Raw genomic sequence first — 20,063 nt, forward strand, 5'->3', positions numbered from 1 at the left:
ATAGCATTCCATTCCCAGTATGTACCAAAGTATATTTATCAATTCACTCACTGAAGGACACCTTGGTTGCTTTCAAGTTTTGAGTAAAAGTGCTATAAATATCCATGTACAGGTTTCTTTGGAAGTAAATATTCTATTCCTTTCAGTAAATACCAATGAGCAAGCCTGATGAACTGCATGGTACGGGGATGTTTATTATTGTAGAAACTGGCAATCTGTCTTCCAAAGTAGCTGTACAATTTTGCATTTCCACTCACAATGAATGAGATTTCCTATTGCTCCACATCCACCACAGCTTTGTTATTGACCCTGTTCAAATTTTGGTCATTCTAAGGGGTATTTAGTGTTATATCATTGAATTTTTAATTTGTATTTCACTGATGACATGTGATGTGGTTCATCTTTCCATATGCTTATATGTCAAGTGTCTATCTTCTTTGGTGAGGTATCTGTTAAGTTTGTTGGCCCATTTTTAATCCAGTTGCTAGTTTTCTTATTTTTTTCTTCCAATCTATCTTGTATCCAATCTGTATTCATTTTACTTCCTATTCTTGTCTAATTGCATTAACATGGACTTCTTATACAATATTGAAAAGAAATAGTGAAAGGAGACAACCTTGCTTCGTACCTGAACTTAGTGAGAAAGCTTCTTGTTTCTTATCAAGGGTGATGTAAGCTGTAAGGTTTTTTGTAGATTTTCCTTATTAACATGAGGAAGCTTCTTTCTATCCCCAGTTTACACAGAGCTTTTATCAAGAATGGTGTTGAAGTTTGTCAAAATTTTCTTCTGCATATTGATATTATCATATATTTTTTCATCATTAGTGTGTTGATGACATGGATACAAGTACTTAATTTTGCAGTATTGAAGCAGCCTTGCCTGATTGGGATAAATCCCTTTTGGTCGATTGCACAATTCTTTTAAAACATTGTTGGATTCAACTCGCTAATATTTAATTGAGGATTTTTGCATCTTTGTTCCTGAGACATATTGGTCTGTTATTATATTATTAATGTTTTTGTCTGGATTTGGATATTCTGGTTTGATGTAAGACATTTGGGGAAATTTTCAGTCATTACCATTTCAAATACTTTGTATTCCTTTCTCTCTTTATTCTCCTTCTCATATACCCATTGTACATATGACACACTGTTTTAATTGTTGCACAATCTTTTCATATTCTGTTCTGTTTTTCTTTTCCAGCCCATTTTCTCTTTTGCTTCAGTTTTGGAGGTTTTTACTATGTCTTCAAGCACAGAGATATTTTTCCTCAGTTGTGTCCAGTCTACTAATAAGCCTCTCAAACACATTCTTTATTTCTGTTAGTTTTTCCCCTAATGTATATCATTTCTTTTTGATTTTTATTAATTTTTTAATCTCTCTGCTTATATTGCCATCTAATCATTCATGCTGTTTATTTTATCCATTAAAGCTCTTAGCATATCAATTGTAGTTGTTTAAAATTCCTGGCTATTTCCCCAATTTTTAATTCTACTTCTTTTTTTTTTTTTTCTTTGCCGTACATGGGCCTCTCACCGCTGTGGCTCCTCCTGTTGCAGAGCACAGGCTCCGGACGCGCAGGCTCAGCAGCCATGGCTCACGGGCCCAGCTGCTCCGCGGCATGTGGGATCCTCCCGGACCGGGGCACGAACCCATGTCCACCGCATCGGCAGGCAGACTCTCAACCACTGCACCACCAGGGAAGCCCATCAAATTACATGCAATTTCACCCCAGAAATCATGTATTTAAAAATTTTCAACACTCACCTGATGTCTTTAAAAAATTAGCAAAAGCATGTTCTGTGCTCTCTTTCAGCCACTCTAGATCTTACTGGCCACTTCCAAATGAAAATGTTTAAATGTGCATTCATAACATCACATTTCAAATGAGTGCAATCTCTTCAAAGATGAAATATAAGAAGTTCATATTTAGGCCCCCCCAAATCTTTACTCTCTGAATCTGAAATACCCTTCAGCTTAACACCACACTGTTCGCTCTTTTCTGGGATTTTTCTTCTTGAATGACCATCTTGGATGCTGTTTATGTCATGTAGCTTTTCCTACAGTTCCATGCATACTTTATTTCTAGGAAAATTATTATTCCAGATTGATAGTTACACACACAAACACTTCTCCTTAAATCTCAACTCCTGCTTAATACTGCCTAGACTCTGAAGCTCTCTTACAAGCATTAATAAAATTTCATTTACATAAGTATTTATATGATAATTGCATAATAGTGTATTTAAAATTGTATTATGATGTATTGCTTTTTTTTTTTTTTTTCGGTAAGTGAGCCTCTCACTGTTGTGGCCTCTCCCGTTGCGGAGCACAGGCTCCGGACGCGCAGGCTCAGCGGCCATGGCTCACGGGCCCAGCCACCCCGCGGCATGTGGGATCTTCCCGGACCGGGGCACGAACCCGCGTCCCCTGCATCAGCAGGCGGACTCTCAACCACTGCGCCACCAGGGAAGCCCAATGTATTGCTTCTTTAGGAGCACAAACTTAACTGTTTTGTTTACCACCCTTGTAAGTGACTGTTTAATAATTGTACTTAGGACTCAAAGAGGGATGAATAAACAGCTGAACAAAGTGCAAATACAAGCAATTTACATATGTCTCATAAGACTAGGTGATTATTTAATCTTTATACAAGAAAAGAAGAGCCTGGATACTCTGAGGTCATGACTCGTGAGAATATAGGGGCTTACAGTTGGGAAACATGCAGTAATCAGTGCACCAGAGTTCTCCAGCCACCTGCTGGGATTGTTAAAAAGAGCCAAACACATGTGAAAGAGTGAAGAGAGAGTGTACAAAGACACAAAAGTGTTCACCAGGACAAGGATGCTTTGGGTGGCTCTAGATTCAGGGGAGGATCTTGGAGAGATATTGGTTGTATGAATGTATAGCACCCTTTGCTTGTGCCTAGGCAAGATGAAAACCATGGAGCCACTGGACCAGATCATGAGCACCAAACATGAAACATCAGGAAATAACAATAATCCTACATTCAGTAAGACTGTGATTCTGTTATGAATTAAAGCAGAACAGAATCCCAAATCTTTTTGCTTTGTGATGTTTTTGTTACTCCCATCATCTGTCACACACCTAGTAAATATAATATTTATCAACATGTGCAGAATCCAGTGGAGGAAAATAGAGGATTCAATGTATTTGGGAACTTTCATTTTAAGCTGTGCCCACCTGGAGTTCCTGGGACTGATGTTGATGGTCTGGCGGACACTCAAGAGGCAGATGTTGCCAATGGACACATACCTGGACTCTCTGTGAATACAGTAAACAACTTTGCGTTCAATATCATTGAGAAAATGTTTCCACCCAAACGCTCCCATTGTCCTTGGGATTCCTGCAGAGAGCATGACCAAGGAGTTGGCTATAAGCAGACGCTCAACAATCAGATCTGTGAATCTTAGGCTGTATCCAGTGAAGTGACAGAAGAGATAATGGTAAAGAAGAGAGAAATTTCCCAGGATTCCAAGTATATTCTGGGATAGGAAGATCATTTTATTGCAAAATCTCTGGCAACCATCCTGTCAGTTCTCTGTGAATGATATTTCCCTTCTGAGCTAGAGTTTCCTGAACAGAAAGATGAGGCATGTGTTACATGTGTCATATCAACTGAAATCCAATCTTCTCAACTTATTATTAGTTTCCACTGAGATAGATTACCTTAATGTTTTTCTTTTAATAAGAGGTTTCCAAGATTTTAATATATAAATTTTAAAGAGCTTTTATATGTCTTTTGATATCACTTATATGTGGAATCTAAAAAAAAAATGGTACAAATGAACCTATTTACAAAACTGAAATTGAGTCACACGTGTAGAAAACAAACTTATGGTTACCAAGGGGGAAAGGGGGGAAGGATAAATTGGGAGATTGGGATTGACATATACATGTTACTGTATATAAAACAGATAACTAATAAAACTTACTGTATAGCACAGGGAACTATACTCAATACTCTGTAATGACCTATATGGGCAAAGAATCTTAAAAAGAGTGGATATATGTATATGTATAACTGATTCACTTTGCTGTACAGCATAAACTAACACAACATTGTAAATCAACTATACTCAAATAAAAAAATTAATTTAAAACGAAAATAAAATAAAATAAAAGCGGAGAAAATCTGAAAAAAAAAAAAGCTCTACTGATGAGTGAATCACTGCTATGAAGGTCATATATGTACTTGGTAACTTCTTTATTTTTCCCAAACCTGTGAGAAGGAACTACTATTACTTTTATTCTCAAGAAGAGGAGAACTTAGATACAGAGAAATTAAGTGGTTGGACTAAATTTATACCATAGTTATAGACAGGAAAGGACTTAAACTTGACTTGTCTGATAAAAAACCTAGCACGTTTAATCACTATGACATACTGACAAATCCAGGTAGCTGTGTTCTCCTAATAGTTTAAATATATATTTAGCTGCTTTGATAATGTGTCATAATATTTTAAGTCAGTCATCATTTATTTTATAATTTTAGTTGTAACAAGTTTCCATTATGTGTAAAAATGTATTTCATAGACAAATAACAATTGTTCATAAAGATTTAGAGATCTTAACCAAATGTAAATTCTGGGATTTTTAAATACTACAGAAAGCTGCCACATGGCCAAGTTGGATTTAATAAATACAAGAGCGGCTCAGTGTCAGGACCACAATAGAAAGTGTCACTCGCTTTTGTGCCTGAACGAAATGTAATACCACCAAACACAGGAATTATCGATCATACTGTGCCATAAAGTAGTGGATATGAATCACTAATGTGTAATATAATTGCTAGTGTAGAACAATTTCTAATCATTTCTGATCATGTATTCACGAATATATTAATTCATGAGTAAAAGTATTAACAAGAAAGGTGGATTGTCTTATATTTTAACATTTAAGAAAGTATGCAAAATGGAATCTCCTCTCATGTGTAAAACTGTGCTTTTTATTAAGTTGGAATTAGACATTTTTAACCGACAGTAGAACATTTTTAAATAAGTGAAAGTATCACGATATATTTGTGTCTGACTGCGGCTATCTGAGACTCATCATAAATTTACATTTTTCTTATGTACTGATTCCTTTTCTTCAATAGGGAAAACAGACTCATCAAATTAAACAGACCAAAGACATTTTCAGGAGGTAACAATTACGGTCTCCATTAAGTACTTCGTATACCCAGAGCAAACAGTTTTATACTAGGAAATGCAATTTCGATTCACCACTTCTGCACAGGCCTAAATGACTTGTAGATTCATCTTACTCTTTATGACAAGCAGAAGGTGTTATGGGTACACACATCTTCAGTAATCCTGAAAATTTAATATATGGTTTCAGTAAACGAGGCTGAACTTCAGACTGCGTTCAAAACTACGGTTCTTCAGAAAATTAAAAGTCAAGCTGCATTATCACTTGGAATCAATGCTGGGAATCAAGGTCATTGTGGATTATACTAAATCATACTCCGTAAGTTAGGAACCATTATGGATGGATGTTGGATCTATAATCCTGATCTCTCTTTACTAGTCCAGCTCAAGTCTCAGAATCATTCCATCTTTCTGTGTGGCTTTGGCGCTGGACTAGATTTGAACCCTGAAGAATTCCTCTTTCTGAGATAATCACTTACCCCTGTTCCTGATACTGGCAGACTCTCCCTCTCAGACTGAAATAGAAAATTGTAACACGACTTCTTTCAGTTCCCAGGATGCCGTGCAATGCAGTGTGATGGTTTGAAAACCAGCACCTGTGTTACATGGGGGGCAGTCAGACCCTAGATATGGGTTTACGTTTCTGTGACCTCCCCTCCCCTCAGAACCGCATTTATCTTTTCACTTTTAGCTGCAGTGCAAAGCAGGCTCAAGAGGATATGTGTGAAAAACTTAATTAACTTTTAAAAAGCTGTTAATTACCATTAAAACTACAATCAATTTGTCATTCCCAAGGAGACCATTGTAGTGCTTTGAGAAGCTTTTTCTTTTATTGGGGGGGGGGAGAAGCTTTTTCTTTTATATGATCTGGGGAGGCTGACAGGTTCTCATATGGAATGAGCAGGAAATACTGAGTTGACTGGTGAGAGTCTGGCAATGAAGCTCTTGTATCTTGCTGACTTCTCTGCTCCCCTGAGAAATTTTTCTACCCAACAGTGAGTTCTTTCCTCATCTTCAGACCCGCAAGCACCAGCATGAGTTAAGTATGAGCAGAGAAAAAGAACCAAAGTGCCTGAGAATTTCCAAGCCCTATAAGTAAAAGGAAGGCCATGATGACAGCAATTTATATTATAAATTATTGCATATATTTGTCCAACTCAATGCTAATGAATTTGGAAGTCTAAGTGGTGATAAAGATGCTTTCTAGTAAAATGTATTTTGCCAATACATATGGACCCATTCTCAAGTAGTCTAAAGAGAAAAATACACATAGAAATATATAAATCTATAAGCCTCTCCCCCCAAAAAGCACCTCGATAGTAAGTTTTAACAGATGCTACTATTTAACTGTCATATAAGTCATTGCTACTTGCTCAGTTCAAGAATGTTGAATGGTTGCTACCATCCTCTACAACATTTCTTCCCTGCATTTTCAGCAGAATTGATTGCTTTTGTAAATAAATAAATATACAACGTGAGTTCAACTAATCCTTTTTTCTGCATACAAGTCTACATTTTTTTTCTGGGTTTACTGTTCAAACCCTCCCAATTTCCAAGCCAGAAATAAGAGCAATAAGCTAGACTTCCCCAGTAACTACTACATCTATATACACACACACACAGAGAATTTACGTTCATTTGTTATTGCTATAAAATCAGAGTGACTAAGATTGTTGTGGTCTGATAAAAGAAGAGGGATAAGCATGAGATGGAGGCTTGGAAGGTTAGTAGGTTGACTAGTAACCTACTAGTAGGTTTACACTCTCTTCTCCATCTTCCAAGTCTGTGTTGCTCTTTTTAATAATCCCAGTTGGTTACCAGTGAACATCTCTGCATTCGTTGCTGCGTGTTTCCCAACTGTCAGTCCCTTTCTTCTCACAAGACATAACGTCAATGTAATACAGGCTCTGCTTTGCCTGTGTAAGGAATGCAAAAGCTCCTGATCTTATCAGAAAGAGATAAAGTTACGTTTCTGTACCATGTTCACTTGTGTATTCCCTCATCCTCACGGAGCTGTAAGTGAAATTATGGAAGTCACATCACAAGGGAATGGTGCACAAGACATAAAATTCTGCCCCATAATAAACGATGAAAAGTAGTAGCAACTGTAAATGAAACATTATGTAATTATTATGTAATTACTTATACAATTGAATTGTATTAATGTTTGTAGTGGAGTAGTTCAGAGTCAATGAAATTTTTAAAAAACCGAAACAAAAAAACAGTAGAGCCTGACACAATCTGGACATCCGGAGGATGTCTTTGAGTGTGGAACTTTCAATTTCACATAATGAATTTATCCAGAAATTAACTAAACATGGAATTCCTGGAAAAGTTCCATGAAAAAAAAGAATAGCATGCAGGATGGTCATTAAGAAACTGAAGAGAAAAATGTTCTCAGGGAGTAATGAGGTACCATGGGGTGCAGATGGAATGGAAGTCAGTTTCAGAGAGTAGGTATATTAGAAGCCAAGTTATGAAATTTGTATGTTACATCGTTATAAAGATGGTGCTCATGTGAAGTATGATATATAGGAAGACAGCATGTTTAATTATTTTTCGTGTAGCAATGGCCAGATTAAATGGAGTGGGGGAAAAGAGAGTATAAAGATGTTTTGGACAATTTTAAAAAAAGCAAAAAAAAACCATGAGGTGAGTGAGAAAATTTAAAAAGACGTGATGTTTGGGATAAGATGGCACGGGTTTTGGCATCTGTAGAAGATAGATTTTTCTGTATAGTGTGAGGATGCCATCTGACCGTATTGGAAAGAAAGCGATTTGAAGGAGTACTCTCATGTCAATTACATGAGGAATTAAGTGGAGGTTTTTACTAAACACACACACAGTGGAGGAATAGTTATTTGGGGAAGAAAGTCACGATTCCTTTTCGTTTCTGTGGAGTTGATGGCAGGTGGATTTCTGCAGGAGCAAAACAGTTGTCTCAAGTATAGGAAATATTTTAATATAGCTACCTCTGTAAAGTATTAAAGATACAATCAATTGAAAAACAAAGAATGAGTTTGAAATAATGGATATTGATATGTTGAACCTTGTGGCCTGGAAATAGAGAAATACAAATTTTTAGCTGAGAAGAGGCACTTTGAAATATTTACCAAATATTAGACCATAAACATACACACACACACACACACACACACACACACACACACATATAATGTTAGATTATGTTTGTTATTCATCAAGTAATAGTACTGGGAAATTGTACCTTAATAAATGTTGTAATAGTACCATTTAATTATACCGATGACCTACTGTAAAGTCTATTATATGGTCATGTTGTGTTTTTAATAGGTTAAAAAGCCATGACATACATTTTTCTTTTTTTTTTTTTTTTTTGCTGTACTCGGGCCTCTCACTGTTGTGGCCTCTCCCGTTGCGGAGCACAGGCTCCGGACGCGCAGGGTCAGCGGCCAAGGCTCACGGGTCCAGCCGCTCCATGGCACGAACCCATGTCCCCTGCATCGGCAGGCGGACTCTCAACCACTGCGCCACCAGGGAAGCCCTATATTTCTTTATTTTACTTTAATCCAAATGTTTTAACTAGATCTCTTGAAAAAAAAAATCCAACTGGAGTCAAACCATGTTAGACCTGGAGGAAGGAGATGAGGATGGTGGAGGAGGAGGGTGCTGAGCTCATCTCCCCCTATGAACGTACCAAAAATATTTTTACATCTACATGGGGAAAAATTCTCTTGCAAAACTAAGTGGAAACTGGTAAAAGGACTCCTGTACAACCAAGGCTGTAAAGAAAGATATACACAGAGTCACGCAGGAAGGGAGGTGAAGCAATCAGGGTGGTATCCACAGGGATATCACAAGCTTGGAGATCCTCCCTGGAGAGTAAGGGCTTCAAACCATATACTGGGCACCCTAGCCCTGGGATCCAACCCCGGGAAGACAATTCCCCTTGGTTAGTTTGAAAACCAGTGGGACTTAAAGGAGGGCTGTAAGAAACAGATTCCGCTTGTGAAGACCACACGCATGCTCACTTACTCCCAGGAACAAGGTGGTGAAGGAAGCAGACTGAAACTGCCCGGGGCTCTGGCCAGTGTCCCGACTGCTCCAGTGAGTGCCCTGGCCCACACCAAGTGCCGGCCCCAGCCCCTCTAGCTCCAGCACAGCTCCCCACCAGGGAAGAGACTACCGCTGCAGGGGAGTGTGCACTTGGGGCAGCAGGGGGGTGGTGAAGAGCAGGCTAGACCCGGCACTGCATCTGAACAGGGGGAGAGGGGAGAGCACTCATTACTGGTGCTCATGGAAGCGGCAGATGAGGAGTTGTCTGGAAATCTGACATGCCAGAAGCATCCCAACACACTCCAGCCCACACCGGGCACCTGCTCTGACCCCTCTTGCTTCAGCACCGCTCCTTTTGGGTTGAAGGTGCTGTTGCCAGGAGGATGGAGGGCACACACTCAGAGGAAACAGAACCAGCTTGGACCCTACCCTCAGGGCTTCTGCTCCAGCACCTTGGGACGAACCCCACCCCTAACAGGGTGGTGATGGTCTCTGAGCAGAGGGGAGGGAAAGTTCCTGCTGGCACCTGGCTCTGGTTCTATCTCCTCCATCTCCAGCCACACCTCCCACCAAGGTGACAGCTGATAGCAACCCTGGGGAAGACGTGACCTGTGCTTACTTCAGATGCAGCTCTCCCACCAAAGCCACTGGGCACACGCAACCGCATAGAGATGCTCCCACATAAGGGAGGCTTACTGACTCACCTAATTTCATTGAGACAGAGAAAGTTAACCAAAATGAGAAGACAGAGGAATTTGTTTCAAATGAAAGAAAAAGAAAAAAAAATAACTGAAAAAACAACTTATAAAAGAGAGATACACAATTTACCAGATAAAGAGTTCAAAGCATTAGTAACAAGAATGCTAATGGAACTTGAGGGGAAAAATAGATGAACACAGTGAGAATTTTAACAAGGAACAAAAAACATAATAAAAAATCAGTCAGGGTTGAAGAATACAATAACTGAAATGAAAACCTCACTAGAAGGAATTAACAGCAGACTAGGTGATACAGAAGGAAGTATAAGTAATCCGGAAGACAGAATAATGGTAATCATCTAATCATAACATCAAAAAGAAAAACAATTTTTAAAAAAATGAGGACAGTTTAAGAGACCTCTGGGACAACATCAAGTGTACTAACATTCCCACTATAGGGGTCCCAGAAGGAGAAGTGATAAAAGGGTTAAAAATGTATTTGATGGGGGCTTCCCTGGTGGTGCAGTGGTTGGGAATCCACCTGCTTATGAAGGGGACATGGGTTCGAGCCCTGATCCAGGAAGATCCCACGTGCTGCGGAGCAACTAAGTCCATGCGCCACAACTACTGAGCCTGCACTCTAGAGCCCACGAGCCACAACTACCAAAGCCTGCACTTCTACAGCCTGTGCTTCCACAAGAGAAGCCACCACAACAAGAAGCCTGTGCACCACAAGGAAGAGTAGCCTCCCACCTTGCCACAACTAGAGGAAGCCTGCATGCAGCAACGAAGACCCAATGCAGCCAAAAATAAAATAAAATAAATAATTTTTAATTTTTATTTATTTTTGCGGTACGTGGGCCTCTCACTGTTGTGGCCTCTCCCGTTGCGGAGCACAGGCTCTGGATGCGCAGGCTCAGCGGCCAGGGCTCACGGGCCCAGCCGCTCCGCGGCATGTGGGATCTTCCCAGACCAGGGCACGAAACCGTGTCCCCTGCATCAGCAGGCGGACTCTCAACCACTGTGCCACCAGGGAAGCCCTAAAATAAAATAATTAAAAAAATATATATTTGATGAGATTATGGCTGAAAAATTCCTGACCCTGAAGAAAGAAACAGATATCCAGGTACAAGAACCACAGAGAGTCCCAAGCAAGATGAACCCAAAGAGACTCACACGAAGGCTGAGAGAATGGCTTTGGAGGCGGTATGCTCTTACAAGAGCATAAATTGCTCTTAAATTGAGAATCCCATGAATTAGAATACAGTTACGTGCCCTATAATGGGAAGGCTCACACAAGCATAGTGCCTTCTATTTACCAAATGATTGCACAGGAAGGTCCCCGTGAGCCTCACACTTCTCAACTGAGATTACCAGGGCAGGTGCCACCTCAAAGGAGCCATCTGAGACTCACAAAGGTTAAACAACTTGTCAGGACCCAGAAGTTCTGCCACAAAACTCAACTAGTAATCCTCATACTACACCGGAACTATCTTTATACTCCTATTCTTGTCTCATGCTGTCTAAAATTAAAAGAATCTCCCCAACTGTCGCTACTGGAAGTGTGTGTGTTTTATTTCAGGAACTATGACATTCACCAGTATGCCCATAAAATTCTCTTAAAAGCACTAGGAATGTCTGGACCCCACTCAGAGTTTTTGTGCAGAGACGTACGGCATTAGAGAACCGTATTAGAAGACACATTCCATCCAAAAGGTAAGACCTGTGCTTGCGCATCTTTCTCCACAGTCAGGCTCTTGAGAAGCCCTGCCTTGAACAACCAAGCTTCTGATCCCTGTTTTTAAGGACAAGATTGAAGCTCTGTTCATTCAGAAATGAAAAGAATCACAGTGGTGCTTCTAGACTGGTCTTCCTCTTTCTTCAGAAGGTCTGCTCACTTCATGCAGGACTGGTGGTGGTTCCAAAACGAAGTATCCACCAATCCATAATACAGCAAACACATTAAATACCGAATTCTCTAGTTCTACCCTTGTGCTTCTGATTCAGGAGTTCTTGGAAGTAGAGTAGATCTGTATCATGTGGGATGTAGGCACATCCACATTTACAATACTCATGAAACAGGAAGAGGTGATGAGTAGACAGTTGTAAGAATTATTGTTAGACTCATTTATCATATCCTTTATTCTCATATCAACAAACAGCTGGATTTGAATCTTGTAAAAGCCACAGCAAACCACATTCCCTTTAACTTTTTATTTTGAAATAATCACAGATGTACATGAAGGTACAAAGATAGTAGAGGCATTCACCTAGTTTCCTCCGATAGTTACATCTTACACGAATATAGTACAGTATCACTCTGTGGACACAGTAAACAAATTTGCAACCAAAATCGCTGAGACAATGTTTCTGCCCAAAAGCCATCACTGTCCTGGAGATTCCTGTAAAGGTGATGACGAGGGAGTTGGCTACAGGCAACCTGACCATCAAATCTGTGGACCCTAACCTTCACCTAGAGAAGGAAAGTAAGATATAACGGTAAAGAAGAGAGAAATTCTCCAGGTTTCTACTCATAGTCTGTGATAAGAAGACCATTTCTATTGCCAAGAAAGCCTGGAGGATCTGTTAGCTCCCAATGACTGACATATTTCTTCTGGGGGATGCTGCAGGAGAACCTGAAGCAATGGTTATATTTATGATTTCAACTGAAATTCAATATTCTCCACTTACCATTAGTTCTCACTGAGAAATATTTACTTAAGTTTTACTTCCATTAAGAGCCTTCTAAGAGTTGAACATGTAACTCTGAAAAACCTTTACCATGTAAGAATCACGGCTAGGAAGCTCAGTGACATCTTCATTCTTCACAAATCTTGGAGATGGAAACTACTATTTTTATTCTAAAGAGGAAGAAAACTTAAGCACAGGGAGTTCAGTGATTTCAATAAATTCACACACTGGTGAGCAGCAGGTACGGGGACTTCAACTTCGCGGAGACGGTAACAAAGTATAGTATTTAACCATCATGATATACTGAAGAAGAAGTTTAGCTACGTTCTTCCAATAATCTAGACCTATATTTAGTTGTTTTCGTAACTTGTCAGCATGTTTTAGATTAGTGGTATGTTATTTTGTAGTTTTGGCCGTGACAAGTTTCCATTTGAGTAAAGATTTTTCTATATGCCAATACCAATTATGCATCAAGCTTTTGAGATCTTAATAAAATGCAGATGCTCTGACTGCAACACAGAATAACAGGAACCTGGCCCATGACCAATTCGGATTTAATGACTGTAAGACTGCGTCAACATTAGTATGGTAACAGAGAGGCTCTTTACGCCATGAACAAAACTGGGTGGCACCTATCACTGGAATTGAACAATTGCATGATACCCTAAAGTGTGGTACATAAAACACTACAATACAATAAATACCCTACAATACAATAATACCCTAAAGTGTGGTACAATAAAACACTACAGTAGGGCTGCAGGATACGAGGTTAATGTATATATACCACCAATGAACAAGTGCAATTGAAAATTAAAAACAAAAACCAAAAATAAAGGAAAGAAAATTTAAAACAAATCACTTTTTACATTAGGACCGAAATTTTTAAAAAGTTCCTTTACAGGTGTAAAGTTCCTTTACAGGTGTGTTTCATCATGGCAGCACATGAGAGGTCTGTGATGAAGATATGACATCATTAACAGATTCTGAACCTCAGATTAAAAGTCACTAAAAAGGGAGCCTTATCAAGAAATCTAAGAATAAAAACATTTCATAACTTGGTAAGTGGGCCTTTTCAAACATCCTTGATCCTTTGACCCCCCCTGCCACCATCTCATGAATTTTAAATGATTTTAACTTTTAATTACTCTGCAGAGTGTAACATGATTTGACTAATCTTCAAGAAGGACTAGACTTAGTTCTCCCTACTAATAATTCCCTGATGCACGGTACATTCTGAAACCTGCTTAAACAATTCACCTCACTCATTATATTTGTAAGGGTTTTCTCCATTATGAAATCTTTGGTGGTCCTGAGGCCAGGTCATTTCTTGAAGGCCTTAATATATTCTCCTGTAAGGTTTCTTTCCAGTATAAATTCTCTCATCACTCCAAACATATGAACATTTAATAAAAGCCTTACCACACACTTTACATCTGTATCTTCCCTCCATGTATATTCTGGTGTCTGTTGAGACTTGAGTACTGCTTAAAGGCTTTGCCACACTCGTGACACTTGTAAGGTTTCTCCCCAGTATGAATTCTCTGATGAACTGTAAGGCTTGAATTCTGACTGAAGGCCTTGCCACATACATGACATTTATATGGTTTCTCTCCAGTATGAACTTTCTTATGTTGAGTAAGGTTTGAGCTCCCAGTGAAGGCTTTGCCACACTCATGACATTTGTAAGGTTTCTCTCCAGTATGGATTCTCTCATGGCCCCAAAGGTGTGAACGTGTGGTGAAATCCTTACCACACTCATTACATTTATAAGGTTTCTCTCCAGTATGGATTCTCTTATGTTGAGCAAGATTTGAATGCTCAGAAAACGCTTTGCCACACTCATTACATCTGTAAGGTTTCTCTCCAGTATGGATTCGCTCATGACCCCAAAGGTGTGAACGTATCATGAAGTCCTTACCACATACGTTACATTTATATGGTTTCTCCCCAGTATGAATTCTCTGATGCCTTGTGAGGTTTGAGAGTCTGTTAAAGGTTTTGCCACACTCACTACATTTGTAAGGTCTCTGTTCAGAATGAATTCTTTGATGATTAGCTAGGACTGAGCAATGGCTAAAAGCCTTCCCACAGTCATTACATTTGTAGGGCTTTTCCCTAATATGTGTTTTCTGGTGTTGTATAGGCAATGAAGGATGTGTTAAAACCTTCCCATTTTTATTACAGATGTTGGTTTTGACACTAGAAGGACTTATTTGAAGTGGTGAAGCTGAGGAACAGTTTTTGATAGACTTCTCAATGTGATTACATTCGTAAATTTTCTCCTCGGCTTGAAAAATCTGCAGTTCAGCCACATGTGAATGAAGGCTTAATCCAAGCCTGTTTTCCAAACATTTCAAAAACTTGTTTCCTGAAGAGCCTACGTTACTTTTTAGTTCCTTATTCCTCATATATGACTTGTAATACTTGTAATATTGAGACATACTTCTTACAGAAACATTCTGCTTTAAAGGAAAATTATTCCAGGATTTATGATGCTGTTGATCTCTACTACCAGTGAGATTTTTGCAAGGGGTTGTAGTCACTCCTTTGTAACTTTTTTCTTCATATTCCCTCTGATTCGCAAACTTGTGCATATTTTGCTGGACTTCACTGAAATCAAAATCATGACTTACAAGTCTTTCAAAAGCCAATGTCTGAAATAAGTCTCCATTATTAATGTCCTGTTTTGGTGATAATTCTTTGATCACACATCTGGTAGACATATCTGTAAGATATAAGGCTTCCTTTTAACCAGATTGGAAGATAGATATTTTATGCTGAAAAATATAATATTACACCAAAGGTAAAACTCACAATTAACAGACTTATCAAGCTTTACAACCATGGTCTGCAAATGTTTAGGAACACAAATGAATAAGATTCCTCTAAAAAGAAAGGGTGATTACACGCAATTCAAATTATTTTCAGGAAAGCCTATTTTCAAATGCTCTGTTATCAAAAGTTACAATAACCTTGAAAGAAAAGGAATTTCCCCACAGGCACCCCAAAGCACACACCAACTCATGGGAGGCATATAACTGTCTAACATTTGAAAAATAAAAGATATTAAAAATAATCACTGGGGTCCAGTGGTTAAGACTCCACGCTCCCAATGCAGGGGGCACAGGTTCAATCCCTGGTAGGGGAACTAAGATCCCACATGTTGCATGGCGGGAGGAAGGGAGGGAGGGAGGGAGGAAGGGAGGAAGGAAGGAAGGAAGGAAGGAAGGAAGGGAGGGAGGAAGGAAGGGAGGAAGGAAGGGAGGGAGGAAAAGTTTCTTAAGAAAATTAATATTGAAAAAACACTACTGAATACTTGTATACAACACTAAAACAACACTGTAAGAACAGCAAAACATTATTTTGAATACTTGTTATACAACTATACCCATGAAAAACAGGCATACTGCAACGTAACGATTAGTTCACTGTGCTTATATTACATAACATATGCTAAATATTAATTATCTGTTAATCAAAATAAACAGTAACAAACATTTTAGTAATGTGAGACAAATCCAGCCATAAATCATAAATAATAAGCATTTGCATTTGTTAAATACACACACACACACACACACACACACACACACACACAGTGTATGTGGAATTCTAAAGAATTCACCTATAAGACTAAAAGAAAGAACGTATTTCAGAAGAAGCACACAATATGAGAACTGGAAAATATGTTAAAAATCACTGATTTTGAAATAAAAGGTCCAGGTAAATATGTAATATTACAGAAATTAATGGGGAAATGTGACAACAAAACTGACAAAGCAGGGAACGCCAAATGTACTTCTCTGTACAAAACAAGAAATGAACTCACAAAAACTGTCAGAATCAACTTTATAAGAACTCTGGAAATTAATCAAAGGATTCCAGCTACCAGGAACACTCTTAACCAAGAAAAAGGCAGCTGTTTTTATTTACCTTGACCCATCCCTGTTCCTCAGCTAGACAGTGGCCTTGAAGATGAGAGCCCACAGGCTGGTACAGGTTTCCAGAACCAGAGGTGACAGAACAGACCTTATAAAGAATTTCAACTGGTTGGGTTTTGGTTTTTTGGTTTTGTTTTTCTTGTTTTGATCTGCCTGATGGATACCTAAAGGACTGGCTCAAAGTACTTGCAAAACTATACCTAGGTGGAACTGCTAACCCGAGGGCTTGGTCAAAAACATTTAAAGGTAAATATACTAGCCACTGCCACCTAGGGCAAGGGATAACAACTTGGGCAAACAATGGACAAATCGAAAACCCTGAGAAAAAAGTGGGGAGTGAGTTGTACTGGGAATTAAGGACTTTGAAAATCTCCCACATATTCCAGGGAATCTAGATAGATTTGGGCATGCCTAGGACTGGCAATATAAGAAAAGACCTGAGAAGCTCCTAAGCCCTTATGTCCAGCTGAACATCAGATTTTCTGCAAGAAGTGAATGCTAAGGCAGAGTTAAACTCCTTGCCTGAGTGTTTAAGGAACTCTCCAACAGAAAGAGCTCATCTACAAAGAATATAAGGTGGTTTTGTTTTGGTTTTGGTTCCAGGTGTTTAAGGAAATCTGTCAAATCACTAATTGACCAATAAGTCAACAAAGACTTCAGTGGCCACACACAGCAATGAAAACACATCACACAAAATTAGTTGAGAGAAATAAAGACACAACAGCAGTCACAAGAAACAACAACAAAATCCAGGGGGGTGAGCATGGGGGGAGGAGTGGATTATGATTTCCAAGGTTTCAACATACTCAAAATATCCCATTTGTTAAACAAAAGGTTACAAAGCAGGCAAAGTAACAATAAAGTACCAATATAACCCATACAGAAAAATGAATAAATAAATAGCATAAATTGTCCATAATGGAGCCTAAACTTTGGACTTAAACAACAAACACTTAAAATCAACTAATTAAGCTAAAGGGAATGATGGACACAGAATTAATGAAAGTAAGGAAAACAGTGTTTAAACAAATAGAGAATATCAATAAAATGATAGAGATTATAAAAAGAAACTAAACAGAAATTCTGGGGCTGAAAGGTAAATTTATCAAAATGAAAAATTTCCTAGAGAGGTTCGGCACCAGATTTGATTAGGCAAAAGGGAGTATCAGCAAACTTATAGGTAGATCCGTCAGAATTAGCTAGTCTAAGGAGCAGAAATAAAGAAAGACTGAATATAAATGAACAGAGCCTCGGAGACCTGTAGATACCATCAGTGGACGAACATACGAATAATGGGAGTCCCAAAGAGAATGAGAAAGAAGGCAGAAGGAATATCAGAATATGGTCAAAAATTTCTTAAATGTGAGTAAAGACATGAACCTGCAAATCTAAAAACTGAATGAACCGCATGTAGGAAAACTCAAAGAGAATCACACGATAACAAATTATAATCAATCTGTTAAAAGACAGAGGGAAAGAGAGAATCTTAAATGCAGCAAGGGAGAAGGTAGGTATTTGTCATATACAAAAGATACTCAGTAAGATTAAAAGCTGATTTCTTGCCAAAACCATGGAGTCCAGAAACAGTGGATGACGTATTTGAAGTGTTGACAGAGGAAAAAAAACTGTCAGCCAATTCTATCTCTAGAAAAACTGTCTTTTAAAAATGAGGGAGAAATTATGACTTCCAAGATAAACCAAAATTGATGGATTTTCTTACGACTAGACCTGCCCTATAATAAATAAAAGAGAGAACACTTCTTTTTTTTTCCTTTTCCATTATGGTTAATTACAGGATATTGAATATAGTGCCCTGTGCTATACAGGAGGACCTTGTTGTTTATCCATTCTATATATAATAGTTTGCATCTGCTAATCCCAAACTCCCAATCCATCCCTCCCCTACCTCTCCTCCCCCTTGGCAACCACAAGTCTGAAAAGAGAGAACATTTCTTAATTCATTCTATGAGGCCAGCATTATTCTGATACCAAAGCCAGACAAAAACAGCTCAAGAAAAGATAGTACAGACCAACATATTTTATGAATATAGATGAAAAATAATCCTCAACAAAATACTAGCCAACTGAATACATAGCATATTAAGATTATATATCATAAAAAAGGCAGCCTTGTTCCAAGAATTCAAGGGTAGTTGGTTCAACATATGGAAATCTATCAATATAATAGCCCACATCAATAGTAGGAAGGGGGGGGAACCTCCATAATCATCTCATTGTATACAGAATAGATATTTGAAAAAAATCCAGAAACCGTCATGATGAAAACAGCCAGCATACAGAAAGTGAACTTCCTCAACCTGATAAAGATCATTTATGAAAAACTCACAGCTAATATCATACACAGTCAATGATGAAATAATAAAAGCTTTCCACCTAAAATAAGAAATAAGACATGGGCTTCCCTGGTGGCGCAGTGGTTGAGAGTCCGCCTGCCGATGCAGGGGACACGGGTTCGTGCCCCGGTCCGGGAGGATCCCATATGCCGCGGAGCGGCTGGGCCGGTGAGCCATGGCCACTGAACCTGCGCGTCCGGAGCCTGTGCTCCGCGACGGGAGAGGCCACAGCGGTGAGAGGCCCGCGTACCGCAAAAAAAAAAAAAAAAAAAAAAAAAAAAAGAAATAAGACATGATGCCCACTTTCACCACTGCTATCCAGCTATTCAGTGTTGTACTGGAAGGTCTACCCAGAGCAATTAGGCAAGAAAAAGAAATTAAAAGTATATAAATTGGAGAATAAAAAGGAAAATTATCTCCATGAGATGACACAATCCTGTATCACGAAAATTCCATAAAATACGCACACACACACAAACAAGACCTACTAGTCTTAGAAACGATGTCAGCCAAGTTGCAGGATACAGTATCTACATATGAAAATCAGCTGTTTCTATACATCAACAATGAACAATTTGAAAAAAATTTTTTAAAATAATTCCACTTACAATAATATCCAAAGAATAAACTACCTAGGAATGAATTTAAGCAAGGAGATGAAAGACATATAGACTGAAAACTACAAAACATTGCTGATATAGATAACTATTAAGGACCTACTGTATAGCACAGGGAACTCTACTCAATACTCTGTAATGGCCTATATGGGAAAAGAATCTAAAAAAGAGTGGATATCTGTATATGTGTAACAGATTCACTCTGCTGTACATCTGAAACTAACACAACACTGTAAGTCAACTATACTCCAATAAAAATTAAAAAAAACATTGTTGATAGAAATTAAAGAAGACCTAAATAAATGGGAAGACACTCCATATTTATGATAATATTTACCAATATGGTCTATAGATTCTATGTAAACACTATCAAAATTCCAAGAACATTTCCTGGAAAAATGGAAAAGATGATGAAATTCATACGGAACCGCAAAGGGCCCTGAACAGTCAAGACAATATTGCAAAAGATATGATATACACAGAATAGATAAATCCACAGAGACAAAATGCAGGCTGGCAGTTGCCAGGGACTGGGGACAGAGGAAAATGCTG

The 20,063-nt window shown here is 38.6% G+C and overlaps 2 protein-coding genes across 2 annotated transcripts; both read right to left on the reverse strand.

Moving 5' to 3' along the window:
* Window positions 1-2,637: 2,637 nt before the first annotated feature.
* On the reverse strand, window positions 2,638-3,551 carry LOC136140935 (vomeronasal type-1 receptor 4-like). Its single transcript, XM_065899076.1, is given in 2 exon segments — window positions 2,638-3,527; window positions 3,530-3,551. Coding segments are annotated over 2 exon segments (912 nt in total).
* Window positions 3,552-14,026: 10,475 nt separating this feature from the next.
* Window positions 14,027-15,322, reverse strand: LOC136140936 (zinc finger protein 677-like). Its single transcript, XM_065899077.1, has one exon. It carries the CDS (start codon window positions 15,320-15,322, stop codon window positions 14,027-14,029), a length of 1,296 nt encoding a protein of 431 aa, XP_065755149.1.
* Window positions 15,323-20,063: the final 4,741 nt, after the last annotated feature.

The sequence above is a fragment of the Phocoena phocoena genome, chromosome 20 (assembly GCF_963924675.1).
Source record: "Phocoena phocoena chromosome 20, mPhoPho1.1, whole genome shotgun sequence".
In the NCBI taxonomy this organism is placed as follows: domain Eukaryota; kingdom Metazoa; phylum Chordata; class Mammalia; order Artiodactyla; family Phocoenidae; genus Phocoena; species Phocoena phocoena.